The sequence below is a fragment of the Phalacrocorax carbo genome, chromosome 21, assembly GCF_963921805.1.
Source record: "Phalacrocorax carbo chromosome 21, bPhaCar2.1, whole genome shotgun sequence".
Classification (NCBI taxonomy): domain Eukaryota; kingdom Metazoa; phylum Chordata; class Aves; order Suliformes; family Phalacrocoracidae; genus Phalacrocorax; species Phalacrocorax carbo.
The window spans coordinates 7853842-7881022 of NC_087533.1; the positions used below are offsets into that span (position 1 = coordinate 7853842).

The 27181-nt window shown below is 51.3% G+C and overlaps 1 protein-coding gene across 2 annotated transcripts in view; it reads left to right on the top strand.

The window, feature by feature from the left end:
- SIK3 (SIK family kinase 3) overlaps positions 1-27181 on the top strand; it is an 89345-nt gene that overhangs the window by 27726 nt on the left and 34438 nt on the right. For both annotated transcript variants that reach the window (XM_064470993.1, XM_064470994.1), the window contains exons 2-3: positions 20092-20208; positions 23559-23622. In XM_064470993.1, coding sequence (XP_064327063.1) covers positions 20092-20208; positions 23559-23622 — 181 coding nt within the window. The remainder of the gene's footprint in view (positions 1-20091; positions 20209-23558; positions 23623-27181) is intronic.

Sequence of the window (27181 nt, forward strand, 5' to 3'; positions counted from 1 at the left end):
TGCTTTCTAAGTGTAGTGATGAGGGAAGGGCTCGGGTGGAGCTGGCTGATATGGGAGAAGTTGTACCAGTACTTAAAGGGCAGCTACGAAGAAGATGGAGACTCCCTTTTTATGAGGAGTCCTATGGAGAGGACAAGGGGGGATGGACACAAGTTGCCCTTGGGGAGATTCCGATTGGACACGAGAGGAAAATTTTTCACAGTGAGAACAGTCACCACTGGAATAATCTCCCCAGGGAAGGGGTTGACTCGACCACGTTGGACACTTTCAGGATTTGGCTGGACAGGGTGCTGGGCCATCGTGTCTAGGCTGGGCTCTTCTCAGAAAGGTTGGGCTAGATGATCTCTGAGGTCCCTTCCAACCTGGCATTCTGTGCAGTTTCCTTCCCTGGACGACAGCTCACTGAGCTGTAGCCATACAGGCGTGCCCAAATCTTCGGTAACATTCCCAGCGGTGAGAGACGCGTGTCCTGCAGTTTACGTTGCTCGCACCCAAGTTTTTGGGCGTGATGCTGAGCATTTGTCCTTTCTGGATCCCTCGGTATGTGTGCGGAGCAGAAGGTAATTGCTCCTTGCTGCGGGAGTACTTTTACCCAGTCCCATCGCTGTCTCGGAACCCCTGTGGCTGACCTCCAGTCTCAATCGATAGCATCGTACGTGCAGGAGAGAGGCTGTGTGCCCAAAAGCCCCTCCGGTGCGCTTAGCGTCGACAGTTGCTGCACTTCTAAAACGGATCAGTGCGAGCTAATCTCTAATCTGCTCTCTGCGTTAGCTCTTTAGTAGGTGAAGTCCAGTGCAAAAGGTGGGAGCCGCTGTGGTCCTTCGACCAAGGCTTCGCTTCCCTCGGCGAGCTGGGCTTTTTGAGATTACCCCCAAGACAGACTGTACCTACTTGACGTCATCTGCCTTCCTGGCTTCGCTGCCTCTTTTCTGCTGCAGCACTGAAAAATGACCACGGAAAGGTTAGACCCCTTTCCTGGGAGCTGGCACGTACGAGGGCTGCGCAGGCTCAGCTGCTTCCCAGATTAAATGCAAAAGCTTTTTTTTTTTTTTCCTTGTTTTCCCCTCTCTTGCCCTCAGAATAAAGCCGCTGTGGGCATGATGCATAAAATGTGAAACTGGATTCCTAAAACCGCTCTTTCTGCAGGCTGGTGAGGGAGAGACTTGATTTTTCTCTTGGATTCCAGGGTGACGTGGGCTATGCAAGTACATTGTGAGAGGGACAAACAGGGCGTCCTCTGTTTGGTGGTCCTCGCTTGCGGAAGGCAGCAGGAGAGACTGGGACCTTTATGTGAACGAGGCAGGGGTGAGGGTGATCTCTTCCATGTATAGTACCTTTCTGTGCTGCCATTCTCAGTTAAGAGTTCTTTTTTAAAAAAAAAAAAAGCCTTGTAAGGAAAATCAAATCCTGACTTGGCAGCCTATCTGTCTAATCTTTGGTAAGTGCAGATGTGCATCTTGGAACAATTTACTCCTGGTTGCGTTTAGGGCTACCAGAGTGACTGTTTATTCCCACATATGGAGCATGGTTTCAGAAGGTAATTTAAACAAATGGAGTGCCACTTCCAATTTTTCAGGCTTCTTGTTTAGGAGCCAAAACTGTTCTCCTGGCTCCAGCTTGCCCACCCTGGCTGTATCGGTTCCCACACGGTCTGCCAAGTCCACAGAGAACCTTCTGCGGTCCCCTTCCCCTCCTGAGGAGGCAAAAATCCCTTGGCCGAGAGCGGCTTGAACTTTGTTGGGCCGTGGGGCGAGGGCAGGGGCGCGCAGGCATCGCGCCTCCGGGCAGCCCGGGGCAGCCAGCGTGCGAGCCGGTCGGGAAAGCCCTGTCTGGGCGGATGTGCGGAACCAGCCCGCTTTGTCTGCGTTTCTGAAGTTGCAGAGATTGTGCGAGCCTCCAGCTGCGCCTTCCGCTTTTGTCACGGCTCGTTGAGTTTGTTTTGAAATAGTAGTTTGGCTGTGTAAGGGTGTTAGCAATGCCATTACGTGCTAGGATGTGTTCTGCAGGGGGAAGCTGGGCGCTTCTGGTTAGCGCTGGATACTGTCAAGCAGAGCGCTGTTTCCTGGTGGTGCGCTTCAGGAAGGGTAGTTTGGTAACAGAAAATGCCTGTTGTCTGTGCGCTGTACGGCCGGCAAGAATTTGCAGAAAATACACACGCCTCTGCTTCGTGGCTGTTGGAACCGGAGAGTTACCTTAGCGTATAGTTCTTCTGCTTTTACTTGTGCGTCTTCCTGTGCTGTAAGATCTGGGAGAAGAGAAATAGTTTGACGCTGCGTCAGTTTGTTCCTGTGAAAGTCAATGTTTTCAGTCTGCTGAAAGAAAAATCAAAGTGTGTCGTCAGCTTCCTGGTGCAATGACCACTGGCCCGTTTGCTGTAAGAGATAGGAAATACGGCGAAATCGGAAAACCACTGTATATTCAGTTCGTTAAACTTAACGCGGGGAAGGGAGCAGTACTTACTGTACCGAGTCTCCTCCCCAGAGGTGCACGGTAGTTTCCGAGACCCTTGCAATGCTTGCCGACCCCCTTTTCTTCTGCATTGCTGTTCTGCTCGCCGACTCCTCGAGTCGTAAGTACCTGCTGTCTGACTGTTGAGCTTTATCCATAAGAAAAAGCTCAAATGCTGAAAATTCAGACACGCGGAGTTGTGTATTGCAGACTTGGTTTAATACCCCCAAAGGGATCTGTAGATTGCCTTTATTTGTTTGGTTTTTGTTCTCTTACAGTTTCTGCACGTATGAAAGAGGCTTTGTCCTCTATCGGGCCCTGAATTTCACACGTACAAGGAGAGGCATTGAGCGAACTCCAGGCTGCGGCTTTGCCTCCACGTGCCCCTGCTGCATTTACCTGTATTTAGTGCATGTCTCTGACTCAGTGTTTACTCTTCAGTATTTAAACATTCCCTAGAAATTAAATCTTTTAAGAACATTATTCTTCACACCAAGTGCTTGTAGAAGCCCAGTTGTGCAGTGCCTACGCTCGTGTATTGGCTGCTGTCTTACTCCCTCGGAACAGGATTTACGGTGGCAAAGCAAAGCAGCAGCCACAATTAGAATTTCAGTACTAGAGTGCTGAAGTCTGCTTTCAAAATAGCACCGTCTCCATGCTCCAAAAATACTCCATTGTCCCTAGCTTTAAGGTTTTGAGAGCTGGGCTGCAGCGATGGTTAGCTGTCACGCGTGTGAGGACTGCGTTGGTGCGGAGGGCGGAAAGCACCCTCAGAACTCTCCAGACCCCCGAGCCCTTGGCCGCTGCCCGGCTCCCGCTTTGCCAGCCGAAGCCACTAGCATGTTGGAATGGAGTAACGCGCCTGGTTTGCATCGACGGAGCGGCAGTGGCAGACCGGGACACCCGTTGCTGCTCCTGATGTTTTTGGCCCTTTGCCACACGCTGTCACCAACCTGCGGTTGACGGCCATGGGTGATAGGTGGAAAGCGGTGGGTTGCTTGGGTGTTTGGAGTGAAGCTCTGGAATCCTTGCCTGAATTAACTCCTCTGAGGGGCTGCGTTACGCTTCAGCTTGCGCAGAAGGCGGGCGAATGACGGACGCAGGACCTGACTTCCCGGTTGCTGTGACGGCTTGGTGCTCTGCTGGAGAGTACAGGTGTTGATGATGTCCGTGCTTCGCCAGTAAAGCTGGAAATAAAATCTCCCCTCTGTCCCTTACGATAACCCTTGATCAGGCCTCTTTCCTCTTTGCAGACGAATGCTTACCTCCTTTGCTTGTTGACCTTTTGGGAAGACTCCTCAGCTTACCCATCTCTGGACGGGGAAAACAGGCATCTTAAGGGCTCTCGCTTGCTGTGGGAGCGGTGAGGAGAGGTATCGCGTGTTGTAGGACCGTGGGGCCCTTGAGGACGGGAGGTCTGCAGCGGTGCCCTTCGTCTCCAAGGCTCGTTCTGCTGCGCGGAGGTAGCAGTCAACGCCTGGCACGGGGGAGGCCCGCCAACCACATGCGAGCAGTTCCCCCGCACGGCTTCGGCAGTCTTTCCTGTGGCACAGCAGTTGTCCGTCCGGGTGCCGCTTTGCTCGGACCGTGCTCTACTGTGCTTCCCTGAGAGGCCATTGCTGTGTCAGGCTTTGGCTTTGAAGTAGGTTTCCAACTCGCAAGTGCGTTATCTGTGGGCTTAAGTAATTTCTGCTGATAAGGGAAATGAGATATTATTGTTGGAAGTGGCTCGTGGGCTTCTCCAGTGTTTTATTTCAGCTCTGTACCAAAGTGAAAGGTGATTCTTTAAAAAGTTGGCCCATGCAGTTACTGCTGTGGAAGGATCTTCTGTCAAGCTTGCTTTGTTATGAAGCAAACTTAAATTTTAAGCTAATCTTTTTGTTTGTGGTTTTCTGGGGGGAGAAGCAAGCTTCCTAAAGCTCCGAGGGGCAGGTGCTCTGTTCTGATGTCACTGGTGACTCTACATGGAAGTAACTGCACGGGTGTGTTTGTCCTCAGCAAGCTGCGAGCTTCTCGCTTGTTAAGAGTGAGGAAACTTACGATTTTACTTAGGTATTCCCCCAGTCTTCCGCTGCAGAACGTCGGTTAATTTTAAGCCAAATCTTATGATAGAACCGTGCGTCTTCCTTTGTGCTTTAGTAAACTCTGCTGGAAGCAGGAGGGTGGGGGCAGCCAGTGGTTCTCCCACCTAATGGGGGCTTGGGGGAGTCCGGGGAAAATCAGCAGGCTGCAAGCGTCAGGCGAGTTGAGCTTTGACTTTGCCCTTCGAGGTTCTCGTTTTCAGCAGCGCCCCTGAGAAGGTCCCTCGCAAGGCAGGGTGACCGACGGGAGCGGTGGGGTGAGATCCCAGCCCTGGGGCGCTGGTTTATGGACAGCTGTACCACTGGAGCCACCTGTGCGCCTTCCAGCAGAGAAGCTGCTATGACCGGGCGCAGGTTTTGAGCTCACTTCTTTTCATACATCCAGTAAATGTCTTTCTGAGTCGGTGCAAATAACGAGAAATAGATGGGGTGGGGGCACGGGGGAGGCAGCTTTCCTGAAATCTGTGGTTCTAATGCCGGCACGATTTGGTTTGCTTCTACCGTAAAGCGCGTGCAAGATTCGGGCGAGGAAGGGGCTGTCCGCTGCTTGGATTTCCTTTTTTTTCTTGGTTGTTGAGGGTTAATGTGTTGAAGGCTGCATTCCTTACAGTTTCACTTTTGGCTTCTCTTCCTAAAAATTTCCACTTCGTTTCATAACGGTTTTGGAGTGGGGGGTGGTGATACTCTGGAACCTTTGCTGAGTCTGAAAATGTTCTTTTGTGTAATCAGGGGGATGGAGGCAGCCACGGTTGTTTTCAGGCCCAGGGGAACATGGAGCAGATCTTCCTGACAATAACATTAACCCTGCCTAAATCAGCCAAGTGAGGGATCTTTAGTTAACTGAAGGAGTGCAGAAAGTAAGTAGAGGCAATGGTTTCGAGGAGGAAATTGCGCTCTCCTGCGTTCTCGCAACTGCAATGAAAATTCTGACGTTTTAGGGCTAAAAATCTGTGTTGCATTGGTTTGATCGTTTCTGTTCTTTTCTTGAGCCAAACGCAGTTGAAGGTTACTAGGTTTTGCAGGCACGTAGTAAACACACTGCTGATGGAGATGCCTTTGAGAGGTAAACCTCAGCCTTTCAAGAACTGTTCCGAGCCGGTGGTAGCTGAACTGAGTAATAAGTGAATGCCTGTGGGTGTTTGGGGGTATTTTCTTGGGGGGAAGGGGGTGAGTGGTCCGGGGAAAAAAGAGGTCTAATATCTAGCATAGAAGGTGAGAAACACTTAGCCTTCACGGTGCTTTTTATCTCCAAACTGCTGTACCTTTCCCAGAGGCGAGCATCTTCTCTCGGCTGGTCTGTGCCGGTTCGGCTGCGGCACTAGCGCTCCACCACTGCCTGCGTTTCTCACAAAGGAAAGGACCGCTCCTGGAACGGACGTCGGTACAGGCAGGAGAAGGTGCCCAAATTAAAGCAGGCGTCGAGTGAGTTGGCCGCCACTGAGAAGACATTAATCCTGACAGCTAGTCCAGTCTTGTAAAGCAGTGGATAGTCATCATAAATGACATGTACGGCTGCCCTCCGCATTTAAGAAGTGATCATGCCGAGGAGCCTGGGAGCCTCCATCTCGAGGTGCGCTGAGCGGATGGTGCGTTTCGTGCTAAGCCGTAAGAAAGTGCCATTTACAAGACATCTTGTGATGGGGCCGCTGCTTATTTGTTCCCATAGAAACTGCCATCTAATCATGGCAAACGTATAAAGGCGGCTGCTGCAAAGCCAGTGTCTAAAAATTTCTGAATACATCATCTAGATCTGGCATTTTGCTTTATCCTTGGCTTTCCTGTCAAAGTCTTGGTCCTTCCCGCTCGCTGTACTCCAGATCCCGTGGCCTTCGTGCATTTGGCACCTTTAAAAACAATTGCAGAAATAAACACGATACTGTCACCTCCTAATCGTGATCTTAAACGCACTGGCTGAGGGAGCAGCGTTTCCTTATGTACCGGAATGGAATGGGGAGCGAGCTCGCCCCCCGGCAGTGCCCTCCACCGTGCCCGCACCCCGTTAGAGCGCCGACGGATGCGTTCGGCGTCGGTGCGCTCCGTAGCCATGCGGCCAGGCTGGAGGGCCCCTCTCTGGCCTTCAGTTGCGGCCGTGTTGTGGGCACAGTCCCTGCTAACGGTGGGCTGTTGATGCACACGTGAACATTTTATGCGTCTGAAGCCTTTAACTTCTCCGGATTGTATGCAAAACCTCGACGGGCTGATAGGACTTTGCCTATCGGTTGAGGCTTTCATGGCTTTTCATAGCTCTGATTTCATTGTCTTCCTGGTTATTTAGCAGCCTTTGTAAACGGTGATGTGCAGGGATTTGTGGGGAAAGTTGACAACTGCTGAGTATCGGTTGCTCAGTGCGGAGCGCTCGGCGTCCTCGCTGGCTTCATGGGGTCAGAGCTGGCTGTGGGACTTCCGAGAAGTGCTTGTGGTTCACTGGGGGTACCCTGGGTACAGGTTTTTGCTCTTTGGCAGTCCTGGAGTTGTAGCGGTGTCACAGGGTAACTCCCTTCTCTGCAAGTTGCAGAGTTAGCTGTTGCTTTTGGTTTATTTTGAATACCCGGGTAGATTTGTTTGAGTATAGAAAAGACCTAATGCTTACAGGCTTAGGAAAATATCCATGCAAGTTTGTATCTTGGAGCCCAGAATACCATATTCCCAAATGGACTTGATGGCATGCGGAGTGGAAGAGCGATTTGTTCCATCTTATCTGTCGCTTTAGATTTTCTCTGATACCGTTGCGATCCCAATGTGATATTTAATGTTCTTACAGCCTTCTTTTTTTAACCAGGAGCCTATTATGCTTCTGAATATAACTGCACATAATATAACTCCATATTAAAAGTACTGCGATTGCTGGCGTTGCTGCAGAACCCAGCCTCCTCCCTGGAATGTGGGCATAATTCGGTGTAATAGCTCAGCACGGAGCCACTGCTGCCTGGGCTGTGGCAAGGCAAAGGGCCGCTGAGGTTGAGTGAAAGGGATTGTTATACGGGATGACAGATTCCTCTGGAGGTTGTTGCTGTTTGCAGAGGGGAAGCCAAGGCATCAGTGCTTAATATCTTCCAGAAGTCCTCTGCTTTAACCCTTAAGGAGCCTCAGGAAATAAATGGAAATCCGGTGCAAAGGCTCCCTGTGGCTCTGCTGCGCATCCTGGTGCGATGCCAGTCGTTTTTCCTGATCGCGACTCGGGGCTTGCACTGGCGACGGGATTTCTTGTTGTGTGAAAGACTGGGGCGCCAAGCCAGAGCTGCTCTTGCTGCGTGTGTGTCGCTCTTGTTAAAAAATAGCCAGTCTTTACTTGTTGAGAGACCTGTTGCTGTGCTCCCGTGCTGGCGGCTCGGTGGTGCTTCTGACACGAGCAGGGTTAAGGTATTCCCTCTCTCATCGGAGACCTCTCCGTGCAAGGAGTTCTCTGTGCGTTGTAAGTGTTGCTTAAAAATATTCCAAACCGAAAGTACATCATGTTTCTTAACGTTTCACTTCATGCACGCCATCTACTAACTCGCTTTACTGCTGAGCTTTTCCTTTTAGTAATTCGGTCCACTTGCATCCCAATCTGAGTCTAATTTTAAGCTGCGTACCTGAAACGTTCTATTTTCCCTTGTCACTTGCGTTTTTAGGCCATGACTGAATTAGAGCAAAATGACAATCCAGGGGAACTTTCAATAACGCTTAAAACCTGCTTGCTCCGATATCCGGGGAGCTCTGTGAAGACTTCCTACTGATAGTTGAGATGAGTCTTTCCCTAAAATACTGGAAGGTAGGCTACGTGGCTCATGCCTCATCCGGTCTCGAGCGAGGTCTCTGCGTTGCAGCAAGTACGGCTTAGTTTCGCAGCAGGCGGGCCCGTGGCCGCTGCCGTACGGCATTCTTGATGCATAGCCTGCTGTGACAGATTTCTTCCTGCGTGCGACTACATTTCCAAAACTCTGCTGCTAAGCAACTCGGTCCAAGAGTCTAGTGTTGCTCTAACGCAGCGCCAGTGAGTAACAGACTCGTATGACTTCCTCCGGCTCTGCCGGCTGCAGGCGAGAGCGTTAGCCGCCTGCAAAACGGGCTCGCCGGGGTACAGGTGATCTTGCAAGCAGGCCTCGACCCTGGCTGCTGAAACGAGCTTGGATATCTCAGTTGGTGTGCACGCTGCTTCAGCTGTCGCTTGGTTCTGCGCAAAGCAACAGTAAATCAGCTGCAACTGAAGAGTTTGCACCTGGGCTTTTGCGAGATGCCCTTGCTTCGGGGGCATGTGAGTTAATGAAGCTTCGCTGATTGCACGCTGACGGGCTTTTTAGTTTTAGCAGTACTGGCTCTTTGACAGCCACTTCAGACCTTAAAATGGCGATCTTAAGAGATGTTAGGAGTCAGATTCCTGAAGGGTGGTCAGTTACGATAACATCTCCTGGCATAATATTGACAAATGGGTATTAAAAGTGTTGGTAAACTGAAGCCTGCTCTTGTTGAAGTCTTAGGCTGCAGTGCAGCCTTGAAGCTGTGCCGGGCGCTGTGCTCCATCCTCATCCGCAGGAGCAGGAGGTGTGGAGGAAGTGGCCGTGAGAGGTGTTCACGTGTGGAAGAGTCTGAAAGAAAAAGCGGATAGCTTTAGTCATAGGTGATCCAACACACTCCTCAGTGGATCTTATTTTCTTATCCCTTACTGGGCTTTTCAGAGGGACTGTGAGGTAGGGCAAATTAAACAACTCCGCGCTTGATAAAGGACTGCACCAGTGTTGAGCGGAAGCGTGGAAGTCGTGCCTTTAACCCCATGCCAGTCGGCATCATTCTGGGTGTGATTCCTGCAAGTCAGGGAGACCCCAGAGCTCAAGAACAGCAAGCTTTTCTCAGATGTGGCCTAGTGTTCCTGGTATTGTTATGGCCTGCTGCATTATGTTGGATATCGCTGCGGGTGCCCGACACGTGTGTCAGGCTGGTACGATACTGGAAATGAATTCACTGTAGTCTCCTCCCCTCTCCTGCCTTTGCAAACAAAAGAGCTACGGTAGATGCCCTCTGAGGCTAAGGGCACCTTTTTGGTCTCACCTGGTGACAGTCAGGCCTGCTGCAGTGGTCCGGGGGGCTCCGCCGTGCCCTGAGCTGCAATGCAGCACCAGGATTTTGTAAAGTTTTTAGAAGGTGTGAAATATGGGGTGGGTGGGGATCGCATGTACGTTTGAGTTTGCTAAAAACTGTGCCTTGAATACAAGCAACGCCGTGAAGCACCCTGGCAGGGTCACGAATGCAGTTTTCAGCAGAAACCTGGAACAACCGCAGCTGCTTTGGATGCCGACGTCCCTTCCCGTTAAACTCCCCTCGGCGACCGTGTGCCGGACATGGGATTGAGCTCTGCTTGCGAAAGGCATTTTGACTTTCTTCTCGGCAACGGCTTTTCCTCCTCTTCTTGCCGGCTCTGTCTCCAGGCAACCCGGCCTCCTGCAGGATCCTGCCCCGTGACGTCCTTGCGGCTCTCCCCCTCCTCTCCCTCTCCCCCTCAGATGCTCAGCTCTTTCCATCGCCGCTGAGGTGCGGAGCGGAGCACGCGCGAGCTGCTTTGTGCTTCCCCTCCTACGTGCAGCGCGATGTGCACCGCTCTACGTGTGCGGGCAACGCGGCAGATAAAGGCAAGAACATCCTGTGTTGTCATCTCGTTTTCCCAGGCCTTTCTTCCGTTCCCCTTGAGGTCGGTGCCACGTCCTGATGGCCGGCGTAGCGCAGGCCTGGCCCGACCCTGCTGCTTCTGTGCTTTTGGGCAAAAGTTCAGCTGCTTCATTACCTCACGGGTAGAGAGCGATTAAGAAGGCAGTTTGAACGTGGTGCCCCGAGTCGGAGGGTAACATGTATTGAAAGGGGACCACGGTGGGCAGGTGTCCTCCCAGATTTTGATTCACCTGTGTGGAGGTGGCTGGGAGGCTGAGCCGAGCGCAGGCAGGAGTCCGGTCAGGCCGAAGCAGAAATGCTGCGTTCGCACCTGTGGCCCAGAGCGACTGGATCCCAGCCCCCTCTACAGAACAGGCAAGCTTATGTGACCTGGATCTGCTTTTTCACGTTGCATTCAACTAGTTAACTGGTTTGCATCAATTTAAACGTACCTCCATGAGGTTCTGTGCTAGTTTAAGCTCCTTCAAAAACCGGTTTTAATTAGCAAGTGCAGTCTTTGTGTAGTAAGTGCCAAGATTGCTTTTAATTTGCATAGAGCCCACAGAGGTAGCGCTGCAGACTGTCAGCAGATCGTACGGCTGAACCACAGCAGCATTCACTGCTGAATTTTCATTCCTTTCGCTCCAGCAAACCCACACAGTCCTTGCATTGCCTCAGTAGATCCTCCTATAATTTCTGTAGGGTCACTGCTAATGCTGCAAGCAAAAGCTGCTTTCCCATTAAATGGCTGTATGATGTGTTTTACACCTGCAGCTCGGGTTAGATTTGACCAGATAGCGGCCTAATTTGCAGCATGAGTTCTGCGAACCGATTACAGTGTGCACTGGTTTGGGAGATCTCGATCTCTGCCATAAAAAGGCTCTTGCTAGATCAAAGGTCCAGAGGCGGAAACAAGACGTAAAGTCAAGGAAGAGCTGTGCTGGGGGGGTCCAACAGTGGTGGGGAGGGGTCCTTGGCTTGGCTTTTACCTAGGCTTTTTCCCTTCAGCTTGAGCTCACTTTTAATACCGGTTCTTAGATATTCTGCATTCAGTGAACTCCTTCATACCCTGACATAGGAGTTCAATTAAATCACCTCACCAGGCATTCAGTTTTTCGTGTCTGCTCTCTCTGGATGGACACGCGGGCATATTTAAGCGTGGTAGCACAGGCTGCTGCTGGAGGCTGGCATTTGTGGGTGTGGTTTGTTTTTTTTCCTCCACTAGGATAAATAAATAATTTCCATACCACCCCTAATTCATGGTTCTGACTCCCGTGAAGCTCTTTGACTTGCATCTGTTAAGCATTACAGTAATTTTATAAGGCTTCCGAACTGAAAACAAATTGCTGGCACAAATGTCAGCTGAAGCTGTGGAGCTGGAGGGTGGTTCTCCTGTAACAGGGTGCTAAATGAAAGGATGGAGAGGTCAGCTGCAATGCAAACTCAGTATAATGTAAACCTGGTGGACTTCAGAGAGCCGGGAGTTGTGCGAATGTACCATACTTGGGTTTGAATTGCTTAGGCGTGGCTAGCGCCCGTCTGGTTTGCTAAGACTCGCTCTGCCTTCAGCTCAACCCCGTGCGGCCTCTTGCTGTAGCTGAGGAAGGGCGGGCGGCAGTGGCTGGGACCAGGAGAAGTCAGTGCCTGACCAGGACTTAGAAAGGATTCTGGAAATCCCGCCCTTAAGAAGGATAAAGGCAGGAGGTAGATGTGGCACAGCTTAAGGGATTCCTGAGCTTAAACTGCGGATGGCTGACCTCCTCGGTCGCAGTGTGGTCCTCTGAAGTCCTGGTCAGCCTGAAGCCCAGGTAACTCGCTGAGCAGCGTCGGGTTTTGTAGTCTCGCCTAGTAACGCCGTACAACCTCGGCAGGCTCCTGACGGCAAACCAGGGGCAGCTGCCTGGCGCGGTTCTGCGCGAGGGACCGCAGCCCGTCCCTCCGCGCTGTCTCTTCCCAAGTCTTGTGTTTGTGATCTGAGGTGATGCTTCACGGCGTGTCCCTGCTGCACGCCGAGCAACTTGCACTTGCAGCGCCTCCGACTTGCAGAAGGAGGCTCTTCGTGCACTGGAACGGTTTGTTTATCTAACTGGTGTCTCCAGTTAAGCTTCCCTTGTCTTTCCCTGCGATATCAACGCCCTTAACGCCGTTCAGCAAGCCCGCGATGTAGTTTGTTAGCGTGTTCGGCAGCCGGTGAAGGCAACTTAGAATCTCTCTGTTTCCTGCTGTTACCCCAGGTGATGAAATAATTAGGAGAAGCTCCACAGAAGCGCTCCGTTGCTGACCTGTGATGCAAGGTAACTGACAAGCGGAGGAGAACACAGTTCCTGGAAGCCGGGTTTAACAGCATGATCAAGCTTGCTCGTTGCTTGCAGACCATTTTTGCTCACTTGCTGTGGCTGAGCGTGCAAGAGCATACCTGTCATCCCTTGCATCTTTCGGAACAGGAAGAGAAGGAATTTGCATTTGGCCTTGAGTCACCATTTGATGCTGAAGCTCGTGCTGTGAAGCAGTGTTTCAGGCGGAGGGCATTCACCTCTTGTACATGTTTGGTAACTTCTTTACGAAAAGAGAAGCTGCAGCTGCTGGTGTAGCGTTAACTCGAGGCTGGAAAATGAGGAATTGGTGTGCTGGTCACCAGCACGGGCCAAGGCTGGGCTCCATGGGGGGGTTGTAGGTGAGTCTCCTCTGGCTGCGACAGTTCCAGCCAAGTCTGTAGGCTGTTGTATGTGCACTGAAATGATGAGATTTTCCTTAACTGGGTTGAGCTGGTATGTGGGCTTTGCGCTTCTGTCACTGAAATCCCAGCTCTGTTCCCCTGGGGACAAGGAAAGGTCATAGCGGAGGACAGCACTCACGAGCAGGGCGTTAACGCTGCAGCAGGCCAAGAGGATTTGGACGTATTGACTTTTCTCAAAACGCCATCAGTATTTTCTTCACCTTGTGCAAGACACAAGTCGGTGCATTGATTCTGAAGAGGGATGTGGACAAGGTGATAACTTCCTTCCTGAGCAAATGCAGCTCTTCTGTGCGCATCTTGGTCCACGGTTTCCTGCCTTCAGTTGCTGCCAATACTTGCGTTTGTGCCACCTCCAAAAGCCACCGGTTTTGCTGCAGAACGGCCTAGTTTTATCTGCTACATCACTGTTAGTTACGTGGATTCTGCTCGTTAGTGAATTCTGAGGAGGAGATGCCTCTATTTCGCCCATGAGCTTGTCAAGAGAAGCCTCGCCGGTTCGGTAACAAGTTATTGTCTGGGCATCTGGAATGTCAGCTAGAGCGCGTCTTTTCCGTCGAGTGTTTTCTTATGACTGAAAATTGTACAAATTGCTCCAGAGAGATCGCTTCTAGTGCCCCTGAATGCACGAGCAGACTTGTGATGACAGCTTGCCGGAAAAACACGTGCGCCTCTGCCTTCCGACTGTCCATACAGAAACGCGGCGTTGCTGTGGAGTGACGTCTGTCAAAGCCAGCTCCCGGAAAGGGGCACGGCCTGCAGCAGCCTAGAGTTCAAGTTTTGTTTTTATCACAGCAGTGCGTCCATATGCGGTGAAGTGCCTCTACATGCAGCTAATATGCATATCGTCCGCATATACTTGCTTATCTGGTCGGCAGAGCTCTTCTCACTAGGCAGCTCCAGCGTGGGGAAGAGGGCGGAGCCGGACCTAGGGCACGGATGCGTGCTGGTGCGGGAGCGGGTAGCGTGGCGCGGGCCGGCCCCTCGGTGGGCGCGTTGCACACCACGCTCGCCGCCCCGTGCGCAGCTACGGAGGGTGCTGCGCTGAACAGCTAGGCGCCACCGTACCCCAGAGGCTTCCTGAGGTGCGCCGTGCTCTCCGCGCTGGGCTGGGACTCCCGTGCTCTGCGGTTTGCATCCGCTGCAGATGTCAGGTTCTTCTTTCGATTTTTTTTTTTTTCTTTTCCCGTCTAGCTTAATTCTGGCCTCTGCTACTGGAGTTCTCCTGAAGGTCCTGTGCAGCTTCGCATCTGCTTACTGGAGTGATTTTTACCCCTGCAGCAGGTGATTCATGCAAACAGGCCATGTTCCCGAGCTTCCCAAGTGTTTGTGGCAGGCGGGAGCCGCTGGAAAGAGAACAACTTCTCTGTCCATCCCTCTGACAGCTCGTGTTGTCAGCCTAGGAAGACTCTCGCTCAGGTGGATGGAAAGGAGGGGGCTGCTTAGCTGACGTAACTTGCAAATGTGGAAGGAATTCAGGTGCCTGCCTCTGCATTTAGATGGCCCTTCTCTGGGCTCATCCATTTATTAGTCCAAAGGCCTGCGCTGGTGGCAGCTTCTGACGCGGTTGTGCTCTGCCACGTGCCCTCACCGAGCAGGACATGAACCAGCCTGCATGGATGTGTTCGTCCACTACAGAATGCGTCCAGGGCATCTTTATGGAGGGTTTTCCATCAGGAATTTGGAGCAGGAGGACTCCTCGGAACAGTTCTAGGAAATGGGTCTCTCCTAAATAATCATGTTGATTTTTTTCAATGCAGTCGATTCGTCGGTGCCATCTGTTTGCTCTTGTTGGATCTCCTCAATGCGTTGCTGACTTACAGGAACGCTTGCTGGCATAATCATACTTCTATAACTATTGCTGATCAGGCTCATCACATGGCCGCCTTCCAAAAGAAGTGGCTTTTTTCCTGATTTTAACTTAGGCCGCTATAGAAACAACTGAACTGAAATGGAAAAGGTGGTTTCTTTACGGAATGATATCCAGACAGGAAATCTGACTATAGTTTAATTTTATAGTTATAATTAGATCTAAGCAAATGTGTGGCATGAAGTAATAGATGTTAGCCCAGGACAGGGTCTGTAGCTTTTTCCTTTGTTCTCCCCGCAGAGGAGAAGGGGAACGTTCGCTGTTCATGGCTCCTTTCCGCTGAAAACAGACCGTTTGCTCCTACTTTTCCCCTCTCATCCACTTTCCAAGAAGCTGGAGCGTTGAAGAGCCCGGTGGCTGTCCTTTCCCTGCCCCCGTGCTGGCCCCGTCGTCCTCCTGCCGTCCGCCCGGGCACCCAGCAGTTCATTTCCCTTCTTGTTGGCAGGGCAGTATCGATTCAAGGAAGTCTGTGTGAATATTAGCCACGCTTAGCAGATAAACAGGATGTCTATATAAATTTTAATTCCTGCAAGTACGTGTTCTCTCCTGTACCAAGACTTGTGCCTCATTTACGAGGCTCTCGCCTTCGGCACGATCGTCTGCCTCTGGTGGCTACCAGATTTTAAAATCTGATCTCCGAGTGCAAAACGTGAACTTGCCATTTTGTTGATACTTTGAGGGCCTCAGGAGAAGCCGATGTTTTTGACAGCTGGGAAACGCAGAGGTTCCGTATGCAGAGGGGGATACAGAAGGCGGTCGGTGCTCGGGGCAGCCCGCGCTGCTGGGGATGCCTGGGGGCTCGCGTCTGTGAGCCTCGTGGGGAGCAGCGAGAGCAACCTGCTGTTCTGGCCTGAACTGTAGTTTCTGTCCCTCTTGGTTTCCTGTGTGGTGCAGGGGGACGTGTTGATGTCGGTGATAACTGCTTGTGCCCTTTTGGCCTTCCAGAGTTTCGGTACCTCTCCTTTAGTTCCTCAACTCCCCTTTTTGCTGTCGTGCTAGTCTCTGGCTGACACTTCCACTACTCCTCACAAGGCTTTTCCCTGGCATGCACACATACTCAGCAAGGCTTTAGAGTCAAAAAAACCCAAACCAGAGCAGTGTTCAGCTCTAGTGCACCAGGAGAAGAAAAACTGGGAAATAAAATGGACAAGCCGCCCGGCTCCGGAGAGCGAGGCTTCCGCAGTGACTCGGGCATCAGTGTGAACACCTCAGCCTCTTCTTGCCACCTGTTGCTTTTAGCAACTTAACGTTTCTTCCAAATAGCAATTTGTTCCTCAAATTACTAGTCTAAGTTTTGCTCAGGTCCAAGAAGGGAAAAAATGAAATGTTTAGAAGTGGAGGGAACGTTTTGTTAATTGGTGGCAGTGTGTATGCTCCACGCTTGGCACATATCCGACTGCCGGCAAGCTTCATTAGCTTCTGATAAAAGCACAGTTAATTTTTCAGACTCCCTTTTCATAGTATTTCATTGTTTAAGAGGTTAGATCGTGGTTTTCTTCCACTGCTAATTGTAGCTGAATTTGTGCTTTATTTAATGCCGTTCAGCCTTGCTCTCTCCCCTCTGTATTTTATATGGTATTGGTAAGTGTGAGGGAATGCACTTGGTTTGGGGGCTTTGGGGTTTTTTCTGGTCTTTCATGAGACTCCCTGAAAATCCTACTTTTTGCATGAGGAATGTTACAGAGCTCTAGTTCTAGTGGCGCCATAAACACTAGCGTTCCCTTCCGCTGGAGCGAGAAACCGATTTGCCTGTACTCGATGCTTTCTTCTGGGGCAAGGGGCTTCTGTGATGGCAGCAGAGGAAAAAAGGCCACTGGCGGCTCCGGAGGATGGAGCGAGGAGGAGGAGGGCGCGCAGTTGCACAGGCTCTTTCCTGGTCGGGAGGCTTAGGCAGGGCAGGCTTTCCCAAAGGAAGGAAAGCGTGCGCTTAGTAGGGCTGAATCCATTGTGGCTGTTTCCCTGTGACCGAGTTTTAGATGAAGTCAGCCTGGCTGATGTGACGAGAGGACTTCGGCCAGTCGTTTTTCTGTTGAAATCCTGAATCATCTTTCAGGGGAAGGGGGAATATCAGCCAGCTGGGAAACGCAGGAATGGAGAAACCAACTTGGTCTGTTTTGGAAAGCCTTTAAACCACTCCTTCCTGGAAAAAAAAACAGTCCTCTGAAACCAGCCGAATAGAGTCCCTGCACAAAGCCCCAGGTGAAACGCAAGCCCCCGCCCCTGAAATTCCCTGCGCTCTCCCTTCTGCGGCGGGCGCGGAGGGGATTTCTTATTGCCACCCTCGCACGTTCAGAGCTTCCTCATGAATTTCCTGAAACGGGAGCATGAGGCAGTTTCCCCAGGCTTCTTCAGGAGACTTTTTAGCTTTTATATTACATCAGTCGCCGGAGGCATTTGAATGGAATGAAAAGATTTTGAAGAAACCTCTTCAGACGTGCCCGGTCTCTCCTCCTCATAGCTTTTGAGGATGGGTTTAGGTTTGCTCAAGGGCCGCCCGTTTGGCCGAACTCACAAGAAGGTCCTTCACAAGAAGACATCTTCTGGCTGCCGTTTGTGTTCCCTCACTACCGATTCAGGTAGTGTGCGTCTGGTGGGCGCGGAGTTTTGGGCACTGCACGTAAAGCACACAGCGCAGCAAGGTGATGAGCCTGGGGTGGGCAGGCAGGTGAGATGGCAGCCCGGTTCTCCCTGGCCCCTGGTGTCGGGGGAAAACAGAGGGATTCCCTTCTTCCATTTGGCCAGGCCCTCCTGAGCAAGCTATACTCGACCAAACACTCTGCGTACCTTGACCTTGGCCAAGAGGGTCAACTCAAGCCGTATAATTAAGCTGGGAAATGAGATTTCCTTGGAGCAAACGCAGAGCTGGGAAATGAGTAAGGAGCTTAGGAATACTCCAGATCTGTGGATTTTCATTTACGTATTTGTGCCTGAAAATGACTCACGTCTCTTGGTAGACATCTTGGCTTCGCTCTTTGAGGAAGCTTCTCTTGGTTTTTTTTTTATATTATATTGGTTTAAGCTTTACAAAAGCTCGTTCTTGCAGGGAAGCTCCTTGGTGAAAAGCATGTAGTGAGTGCTCTCCAAGCCCCCCCCTCTGGCGCTCTCAGCTTCCCCAGTCCACTCCTCAGCGTTGTCCTTGAAACCACGCGGTGCAGATCTGCCGGAACCACGGCTAATGAAACGTGCGCCTCTCTCCCCTCTGCTCCCCCGCGGAGGGCGAGCTGCAGCCCCGAACGCTGCCCGCCTAGGGCAGGACAGCAGCGCCTCGTCGTCCTGTTAATCGCTGCCGGTTAGCGCTTGGCAGCGTCACGGAGCGGCCTCCGGTTCTGCCGTTTCACCTTGTGTCTCGGCTCTAACGCCGTCCCTGCCAGCAGCTTCTAGCGCTGAGTGCCAGACCTGGCTGCCTTTCAGCTTCTGTCCTTGCTGTAGGAAGCATGCTCAGTGACTTAGAAGTCTGGAATCATTCCTGCACTCTGAATTAAGGGTTTCAGATGAAAGAAACGGCTTATTGTGCTTGGTGCCTTCTTGGGATTCTGCTGTGTTCTGCTTACACGCAGGGCAGTTATTCCCCTGGCAAGGATTTTATCATAAAATACGAAGCTTAATTTTCATGTGCTTCAGCTTGTTCCCTTAAAGATCCTTTATTTTTTTTCCTTTCCCTCCAAACAGCGCCGTGCCTGTTAGAGCATCGTTTAACATTGCGCTTGGGGTTTGGTGCTAGAGGAGAAATACATGTGTTTCGGATCGAGCGCCGCTGTGGTTTTCTGGCCGCGGACACGGCGCGCCTCTGTGTGCGGAGCACTTGTCCTCGTCCCTCGCGAATGCTGGAGTCTGCTACCAGCTAAGCATTTATGTAATTGGGCTTTGGGCTCCTGGGTCAAATCTTTCTGGTTGTGCCTCATCAGCGTTTTTTACCACAGCGCTGCTTTGCATGCCCTTCCCCGCGCCTTTGCATGATTCTGCAGTCTTCCTTGACAGAAGCTTTCTAAATTATGCTTCAGCAAAGCAAGCAGCAGAGGATTTGTAAAAGCGGCTCTTTTCCCAGGGAGAGTGCCGTCGCGAAGCGAGAAAACTTGCTGGCGGATGTTAATTCAGCCCACAAAGCTCGAATTAGGCTGGCGTACTACAGCTGCTCGCTCGCACTGATATTTCTTGGTGGGGAGGAAGGTACTTATTAACTCGGGGCTGAAATCTGATTTAGAAGGAGCAGTGCAAATGGTCCTCTGCCAGCAAGAGAAGCCTTTTCTCGCAGCTGTTTGCTCCAGCAGCAAATCACACCGGCTGAGAGAATTGCCCTGTCTCCCCTGCTAAATCAGGCCTTCCAGAAAAGATTCCTTTCCTTGTTATCTGTGCGTGCTGGATGAAACAACAGTGGACTTCCTTGCAGTGGGCTTGAGCGAAGGGACTTCTAAGCACAGGAGCGTCCCCCTGTTTGGAGTCAGGTGGCTTTGCTGGCCGTGCCCAGAGGAGCTGGGAGCTGCCAGCACCGGGGAAGGATGCTTGGGGAAGGTGGAGGGAGGAGAAGGGAGGGAGTCTTCAAGGCTGGAGAGCAGCTGACGCTGGAAGCACTTAGACTTGTTTAAACTATGCTAGCGTAGCGTTATAGAGCACTTCTGTTTTAAAATAGATAAATAAATATGTCGATTGTTAGAAGCCTGAACCACCCACTTCCATCCCCGCTTGTGTTTATCAGCCCTGGTACAGTGAGACCGTGCGTGGGTAATGCGATAGAGCCCGTTCCACTTGCGTCCGGATTTCAGTCCCCGAAAGGTGTTCCCCCTCCGCGTGGCTAGCTGGCAACGTCTCCGCCTGCCTTGCTGCCTTTACCCGAAGCACTGCGGCTCTCAGGCTGGCGTTTGGGCACATCCTCTAGCGGTAGCTTAGCGTGACGGTGGCAAGGCCGAAGAGCAAAGCGGGGCGGTGGGATCTAGGAAACTGGTTCCTCTGAGCCCAAATGTTTGGGCTCGCTTGAAATGTACCCAGGAGTTCAGAAATAACTTGCTTTTCAGCACAGTTTGGGTGCCTCCGAACGTGCTGGACTCTGTGGTAATGTGCAACAGCCTAAAAATCCTGCTGCCCTCCGCTGCGCTGCTCTCTTAACGAGGTACCCTCTGTAGGGAAAATACGCTGTGGGCTGGGAAGCAACGCTTCCTGCCCAACTCACGGCAAGCCGGCTGCGTCCGGGAGGCTGCTCGGAGACCCCAGGCTCTCTGGGGCAGGGATGACGTGTTCTGGTTTTGTACAGCCCAGCAGGGTGTTACACACCGTATTTGTTTTTAAAACTGTTTTTCCTAATACGCAATTGGGTTGGTAACCTCTTTTGTTTCCCTTTCTGCTAGGTTGCCATAAAGATAATTGATAAGACGCAGCTGGATGAAGAGAACCTGAAGAAGATATTTAGAGAAGTTCAGATCATGAAGATGCTTTGCCACCCACATATCATCAGGTTATACCAGGTAGGAGCGCTCTGCGGTGGGTTTTCCATCCCCCTGCACTATAGCTTCACACTGTATAGCAGTGCTTTCTCTAGGGTATCGCTGCCTTTCTCCTAGGTGAAATACCAGGCAAGTCCTTTATGTTTTCAAGGTCTCGCAGTACTTTGATTAGAGGGGCAGGGTGGGGGGGAAAGTGTGGCTAATCCTTCTCTTTTCTGGGAGATCATGCTTCCGCTGTGGGCTGGCCTCTTGCCATTTGTTTATGGCTCTTGTGCGCTTTTCAGTTTCCCAGTTGAAACCGGATGCGGGCTCCCCTTCTCAATTTAAGCGAGGGAGTCAGTCTCACCCGCTAGCAGGACTTAGAGCCTGTGGCTCCCCAGCTCTCCTCCCCCTGCCCGGCTGCCCTGTGGCCCCGAGGACTCGGTAACCTGCTCTGCGCTTTCCTGGAAGGTGATCAATAGCAGCGGCAGACCTGCTTTTGAATACTGTTTGCCGGCTTTTTCTCCAGCTTGCTTGGTGTTTTTAGCCTGCAAACAAAACCACCGGAGACAGAATCCGCGTGTGGTGCCTTTTACGCAGGTCTTTGGTGCTGCCCCTCTGACTGCACGAACAAATACAACAGCAAGGGAGCCGCAGACAAGCACGACAGCAGAGAGATGGGAGCAGAGGAATAAAGGAGGCCACCACCCTGAGAAATGTTAAACACTGCTTTGGAAGCTGTTGGACGGATGAAAGACTCCCTCCCAGGGCCTTTCTGATACAAGGGCTCAAGCAGTGACTTAAGACCCGAGAGCGCTAAAAAGCTCTGTACAGACTCCGCTCTGCTGCTCGCAGTCCCAGTTCTGGGGAGCTGTGGGGCAGGGGCTCCGTCCCGGGCCGCTGCCAGAGCTGACTGCTGGCTGCCAGGTCCTCGCAGAACTCCCTGCCCCTCTGCTGCAGCAGGACGCTTGCCGGAGGCCTCGCAGTCACAGGCCGTTTTGGGAACGGAGGGGACTTCCATCCAAGCTGCGGGTGGAAAGTTAGCCCTCCTCGGGCTGGCGGGCAAAGCAGAGAAAGGGCTGTCCTGGGGAAGTGGTCAGGTGCAAGACACCACTTGAGACGGTTGATCTGCTGTTGGCAGTCATCGGAATGCTAAAAAGTTGAAATCCTGGGGGGAATATATATGCTGGGCTTGTTTCCTTTTGCGATGTAATGTTTGTGTGTGCGTTTCAAGGGAGAAGTTGTGGTAACCCTCAATAGAAGTTGCCGTTCCCTCGAGCCAACTCTTGTCTGTCCGAGCCCAGCCTGCTTCTCATCTGTGCCTGACAGACAGGAGTATTTATTTGGACTCCAAAGAGTTAAAACGGAGCAGAAGTGGCAGAGGTTAATGTTTAGCTGTTTTGGCCAAACCGCCAAGTGTGAGATGCTGACAGCAGGCGCTGCAGAGCTGCAGCGTTTTAAAGGTACTTAGGGAATGCTTCGTTGCAAACCGACTCCTTAAAGTGTTTTTGCTTTGGGTTTTTTTTGGTGGGTTTTTTGTTTGGTTGGTTGGTTTGGGTTTTTTTTTTAGCCGAAACCCCCCTTTTTCAAGGTGGTTTATTCCACCTAAAGTTTTTGATATCATACTGAACAGGTGACACTTGTGGCTTGGCTTTGCTGAAGTGAGAAAAAGAGTACCCGCTGTGGAGCGTGTTTCATCTGGCCGTTCTTCCTCGGTACTTTCTGTGGCATTTATTTTTAGATAAAAACTACTAAAAGCTGGAGTCACGAAGTCAGAGCCTGTCACAGTTTTTATCGGGAATCTGAGTTTAAAAATCACCTTTCCTTGAGTTTATAAAACTCAAGAGGTGTAAGTGAAAAGGAGAAGGCAGCCTATAATAAAGAGATTCTGTCTGCAAACAGAAATGCGCTTAAAAATACCTGCCTAAGGGTTTTCTGGGCACGTAGTATTGCTGTGAAGCAGGAGCCCTGTGACACCTGAGCAGAACAGAGGTTGATCTTTACTCCTGTTTTAACATTCAGAATAACAGCAATCCACCTGCTGAAGCAGCTGCCCTGGTCAGTTGCTTTTTTTAAAATATGAAGTCTCCATGTTTGAGTCCTAATTCTCAGTAAGAACAAGCAGTGTTGGGCTCCAACTACCTAGCTTCTCTGTTGGGGCAATAGTCCAAAGCCAAAACAAGATCAAATTGTTTCCAGGCCTTTTCTAAAGAGCTAGGAGTATCGAAGCTGGCCTGCGGTGCCTGGCACCGGAGGGTCGGCGCTGCGGTCCCGCAGGTGAAACGCGCTGCGTTCCTTATGCTGACAAAGCTGTGAAGCCCCTTAAATAAAGAGCGTCAAGTTTTGGAAAGCACCCCAAGCGTGGACTTGCCCGAGGGCGAGTCACAAGCCATAACGCGGTGACAGGACAGCCCTTGGAGCCACCTTTACCAAATGCGCAGGCAGGAAGGTGCTGTTTGCTGCTTTTTGTGTGCTCGGTGCAGCTGTACATTGCCCGCTGCCTCTCCAGCGTTCAAAGGGTAGTTGAGGCCTGTCTCTAGCACATAGTGCCCTGCCCTGTGCTTTTCTCCCCTTCTGCACCCTGATAGGGGCTTTCCTAGAAGCTGTTGAGGACTCTGAGGTCATTTTGGAGTGTGGGCTTCACTAAGGGTGGCAGGACCCTGCTCAGGAATGAGTTGTGCGCTCCTGAGGGTCCAGTGCTGCAGCCCCACTGCTGTGCTGAGCATGGCACAGGGCTCCTTTGTCGGCACAGGGCCTGCTCCTTTAAAGAAATCCCATCTGATGAATTGCTGGCCTTGGTGTGTTGGACTGCTCCGGCCCCCAGATCCTAATGCTGTCTTCAAAATGTGGGTTAAAACCTCTTAAAAATGGGGCGTTACCTGGCTGAATGGTGTGGGCTCCCAAAGCAAAGCCTGAGCTGTGGTTTATTTCTGACAGGTCTTGAGTCGTTTGAAAGTCACTGAGCTGAGCGACTCAGCGAATATTGCCCCCTCTGGCAAAATCGCGTTGGTTATTTTAGTGCCTGCAGCGGACTGATTAGTTCGGAGGGTGATCTACTTTGGTTGCAGCAGCCCTGAAAAGTCTCCCAGGCTGCTGGAACAAGACAAGACGGGGGAGCAAGCGGTAGAGGGGAGGGGAAATAGAAGAGGAGGAAAGCGCAGGTGAAGTGTTGTGTTTAGTTACAGATTTAGCATTTAAAACTTGCTGCTTGATTCTTTCCCCGGTTCCTGTCCGTCCCTTTGCATAGCGCTGTGAAGCACTGGGAAGTCGTAGTCTTGGTTTGATGAAAGCGGTTGCACGTGCCCCAGGAGGAATACAAGTTTGCCATTAGCCGAACTTCTTTGCGCACACGGCAGTCTCCTTATGTGTCGCTTTTCTGTCCTTGCATCCAGGTTATGGAGACGGAGAGGATGATTTATCTAGTGACGGAGTACGCTAGTGGAGGGGAAATATTTGGTAAGTACATTTATTGCATTCTTTAATCAGATAATGCGCTTGGTCAACTACAGTAAACTGAAAATAGCTGCCGCGCTCTCCTGTTTCAGCTGAGATGCCCTTCGGCCTGAAAACTTTCCATTGACAAGACGGGTAAAGAAATAAATGATACCAACTCGATGGAAAAATAACTTCCATAACCTCTGCCTCTTCTTTGGGTTTCATTGACAGGTGGTGCTGCTCCGCTTCTGCGCTGATTTTGGGATTGAAGGTGTTGGAAATAAGTCATCCGGGTGGATTTTAGTGTGGTGCTGAACACTCTGCTTCCCAGCCAGTTATATGAAACTTGTTAACTATAGCAGAAATGTTGGCGCTTGTTAGTAGCTTTCAAAGAAACGGGCCATGCTGCAGTTCTGTAGTATTTTGTTCTCAAACCCCTGTGTTTTCTTATCGTTTTGATATCTGATGCTATCTTTGCTTGTATTAGTTACATCCACTTGACCCTCCGCCGTCTGCTAACAAGGTTTTGGCGGAGCTTTCCTGACCACAGAAGCTGTTCTTTAAAGGAAAAAAAAAAGTATCTGTGCCGCAGAATTGCAAGAACGGTGGACCGATGTATTAATTTGTTTTATTGCCATGGCCGATGAGGAACTTGTAGAAATAGAGATTTACTTACACGCTGGACTTTTGTGCCAGGTGACAGAGTCAGAATTTTGCAAGGTCGGTCTTTGCTAGCTTAGCCAGCGTGAGCTTCCAAAGAGGGGGAAAATTCTTCGTGCTTGAAGCGAGGTGGCTTAAATCTGCTTCCAGGCAATGTCCTTGTGAGGACGGTCACCTACGGCCTGTCAGCTGCATGGAAATGCTCTCCTTTTTGTCCTGATAAGTCATTGCAGTGGGTTCGCTTTTGTGTCAGAGCATCTCGCTCTGCTGGAACTGAGGCTGGGTTGTAATAAAAGACGAAGCTCTTAGCGAAGCAAGAGAAGCCCCAAATTAAGGAAAAGACGACAACTTGAGCTGAAAAACGCTGGTTTCCAGTGAATGTAGTCTCATACTAGTTCCTCAGTACCTTTGTGGATGGTTGTCACGCCTCCTTCTCAACACTGTGCGTGTCCTTGGGATTCCTTCTCTGAGGAGGTGACAGCTCAAGGAAGCGGCGAGTTTGGAGAGTGTGGATCGCCGGGCGAAAAACCTGACTTCGTCCAGCCGAGCCTTCTACCCGTCTCCTCAGACGTGACTCCCGATGCTAGACACCCGAGCGTTCTGGGGGCTTGTGAAATTCATCCCACCTTGTGCAGCAAGCCATAATTGCAGCAAAATCACTCGAACGCCTATTGGAGCTCGCTCGTGCGTGGATCTCCGCAGAAAAGTATAAATCACTTTTCACTTTTTCTCCCTCTTGTGCTGAATTTGGCAGAGATGGGCTCATCCTTTTTTAAATCCAGAACTACGTGCAAGCTCGTATACTAACTTGGAATGAATTCTCTTGGTTACAAAAATAGCCTTCTGCATGAGTCGAAGTGAAAATCTAATCGCTCTCTGAAATACTTCATGCTGTAGTAAGTGCGGCTCGTTAGCATGGCTAATTGCCATTACAGGGCCCGGCGTTCGAGCCTCGTTGGCAGCTGGGAGCAGCCGGCTCTAACGGCCCTGACGCGCTTCCCCGCCGAAGCCAGGAGGCTGTGCCCCGCTAGCCTGTTGGGAGCACTTTCAGGCGCCGCGCGAGGCCCCGCGTGCCCTCAGCATTCGGGCAGAGCGGGGGAAACTGAAGTCTCAGCTTTTTGTAATCAGAGTTTCCTGAGGAGCCATTAGGACTTTGTTCTAACAGCGGAAGCAATTTACGGGAAGGAAACGGCAACCCATTTTGGAAAGGCTCCTTTGCAGTCGTTAGCATCTCCAGTACTGAAGAATCTCACGTCCTCATGCTGTTGGGGGAAAGTATCTTGGCGCAGGCTGGCTTCGCACCCGCGCCAGCTCTTCCGTGCAGCGGGTGGAGGCTGGGGCTTACCTGTAACCGAGGGTAAAACTTCGCCTGTGCGTTGCTTCAGCGCAGTGCCCGTCCCTTTCCCGGTGGGCTCGTTAGGAGCCGCTGGAGCGGGCGCGTGTGGGCAGCGCAGTCGCTGTCACGGCGGCTGTCGTGGGCCCTGGGGAACCCTCTGCGTTAAACGTGCCTGCACTGAGTCTTTCATCTCTTTCTCCTGGTTGTCTCAACCTCTGCACAACCTAGGTTTTAACGTGGAAGCGTAGCTGTAGCTGAGCTGCAGAAGGGGAGCGGGGGCTGCCGCCCGTGGTGTCCTGGGCGCTGAGCGCTCGGGGGGAGGCCGAGTGCCTCGTATAATGTGAAACACAGCATCTCCCTCCTGTGAACAGCAAGCTTTTGTCAGAAGTAAATCTGAGTTGTTTCCCTTGATGCTTTAAAAAGACTTTCAGAGGTTTAAACTGTCCCGTGCAACTGCAAATATTACACAGGCAGTAATACAGGGTGGATTTTTAGCTGGAAGAATGGTAGCTTCTCTCAGTGGCCCCAGTTTAAGTCTGTCAGTCGGTGTTGGATGCTTGCTTTTCTCGTCCCCTGTTGCGTGAGCTCTGCAGGCTCTCCTGAGTTAGCACCTCGGAGAACTTTACAACCTATTTATCTGAATTTCCAGTAAAAGGGCTGATAGCTCCTTCGGTGGCCAAGCTGGCTCGTAAGTGTCTTTGATTCATCTGTTACTGGAAACGTTTTGATAATTCCCTTTGTTTGTGTAATGGTGCACCGGGATCAGGGAAAAGGCTCACTTTTGCTGTGGGCTTAAGCAGCAAAATGTAAATTGTTATTTTTGTCCCTATGCATGGTTTGCGTGTGGTCGGGCTGCTGGTTTGGCGTTAAGAACAAATGAATGTCTCCCCTTAAACATAGGGTGCTCTTTGTTCCAGGTCCCCCGAGTGTCCTTTTCGGAGGTCAAAGGGAGTAGTCTAAAAGCCTGCTTTGGTTTCAGCTGTTTGCTGTGAATACTGTAAATAACCTGCAGCCCTCATTGACGAGAACACGGGTACTCGGCCGGTTCACGAAACTTCTCAGAAAACTTGACAAAATTACCGTCTGGATAGCGTGGCTGGCACGCCTGCTGCCTCTGCCCCCTCTCTCCACCTCCTCCTGCTCGTCCGAAGCTTTCTGAGCGTGAGCTGGACAGGCCTGTTAAACAGCACGGTACCGGTCTCTAGAAGGTCAGGCCGCTTCTGAATCACAAAGTCACCAAATACGCTGGAAATTGAACTTAATCCACCATGCGGAGGAGATGTGAAGCTTAAGCAGCGTTTGCTTTCCGGGCAGAAAGCAACTTGAGAGCGCGAGGAGCCTGTCTGGAGGCGAAAAGCGGAAGCTTGTCTATCGGTCCTGTCTCTTAACCAGATGATGTTCTTTCTTCAGTTTGGATTTCACCGCTTTTTAATGCAGAGAGCAGCGTCAGGCCCTTCGTTCAAGCACCGAGAACAGCAACTGATGGTTTTAAGCGTTGTGAAATGAAGTCGTGCATTCCTTCCTCTCTGGAAGACGCTCAAAGGAGCAACAGGGTTACGCCTCTTCAGCGCCCGAAGAGCGCCC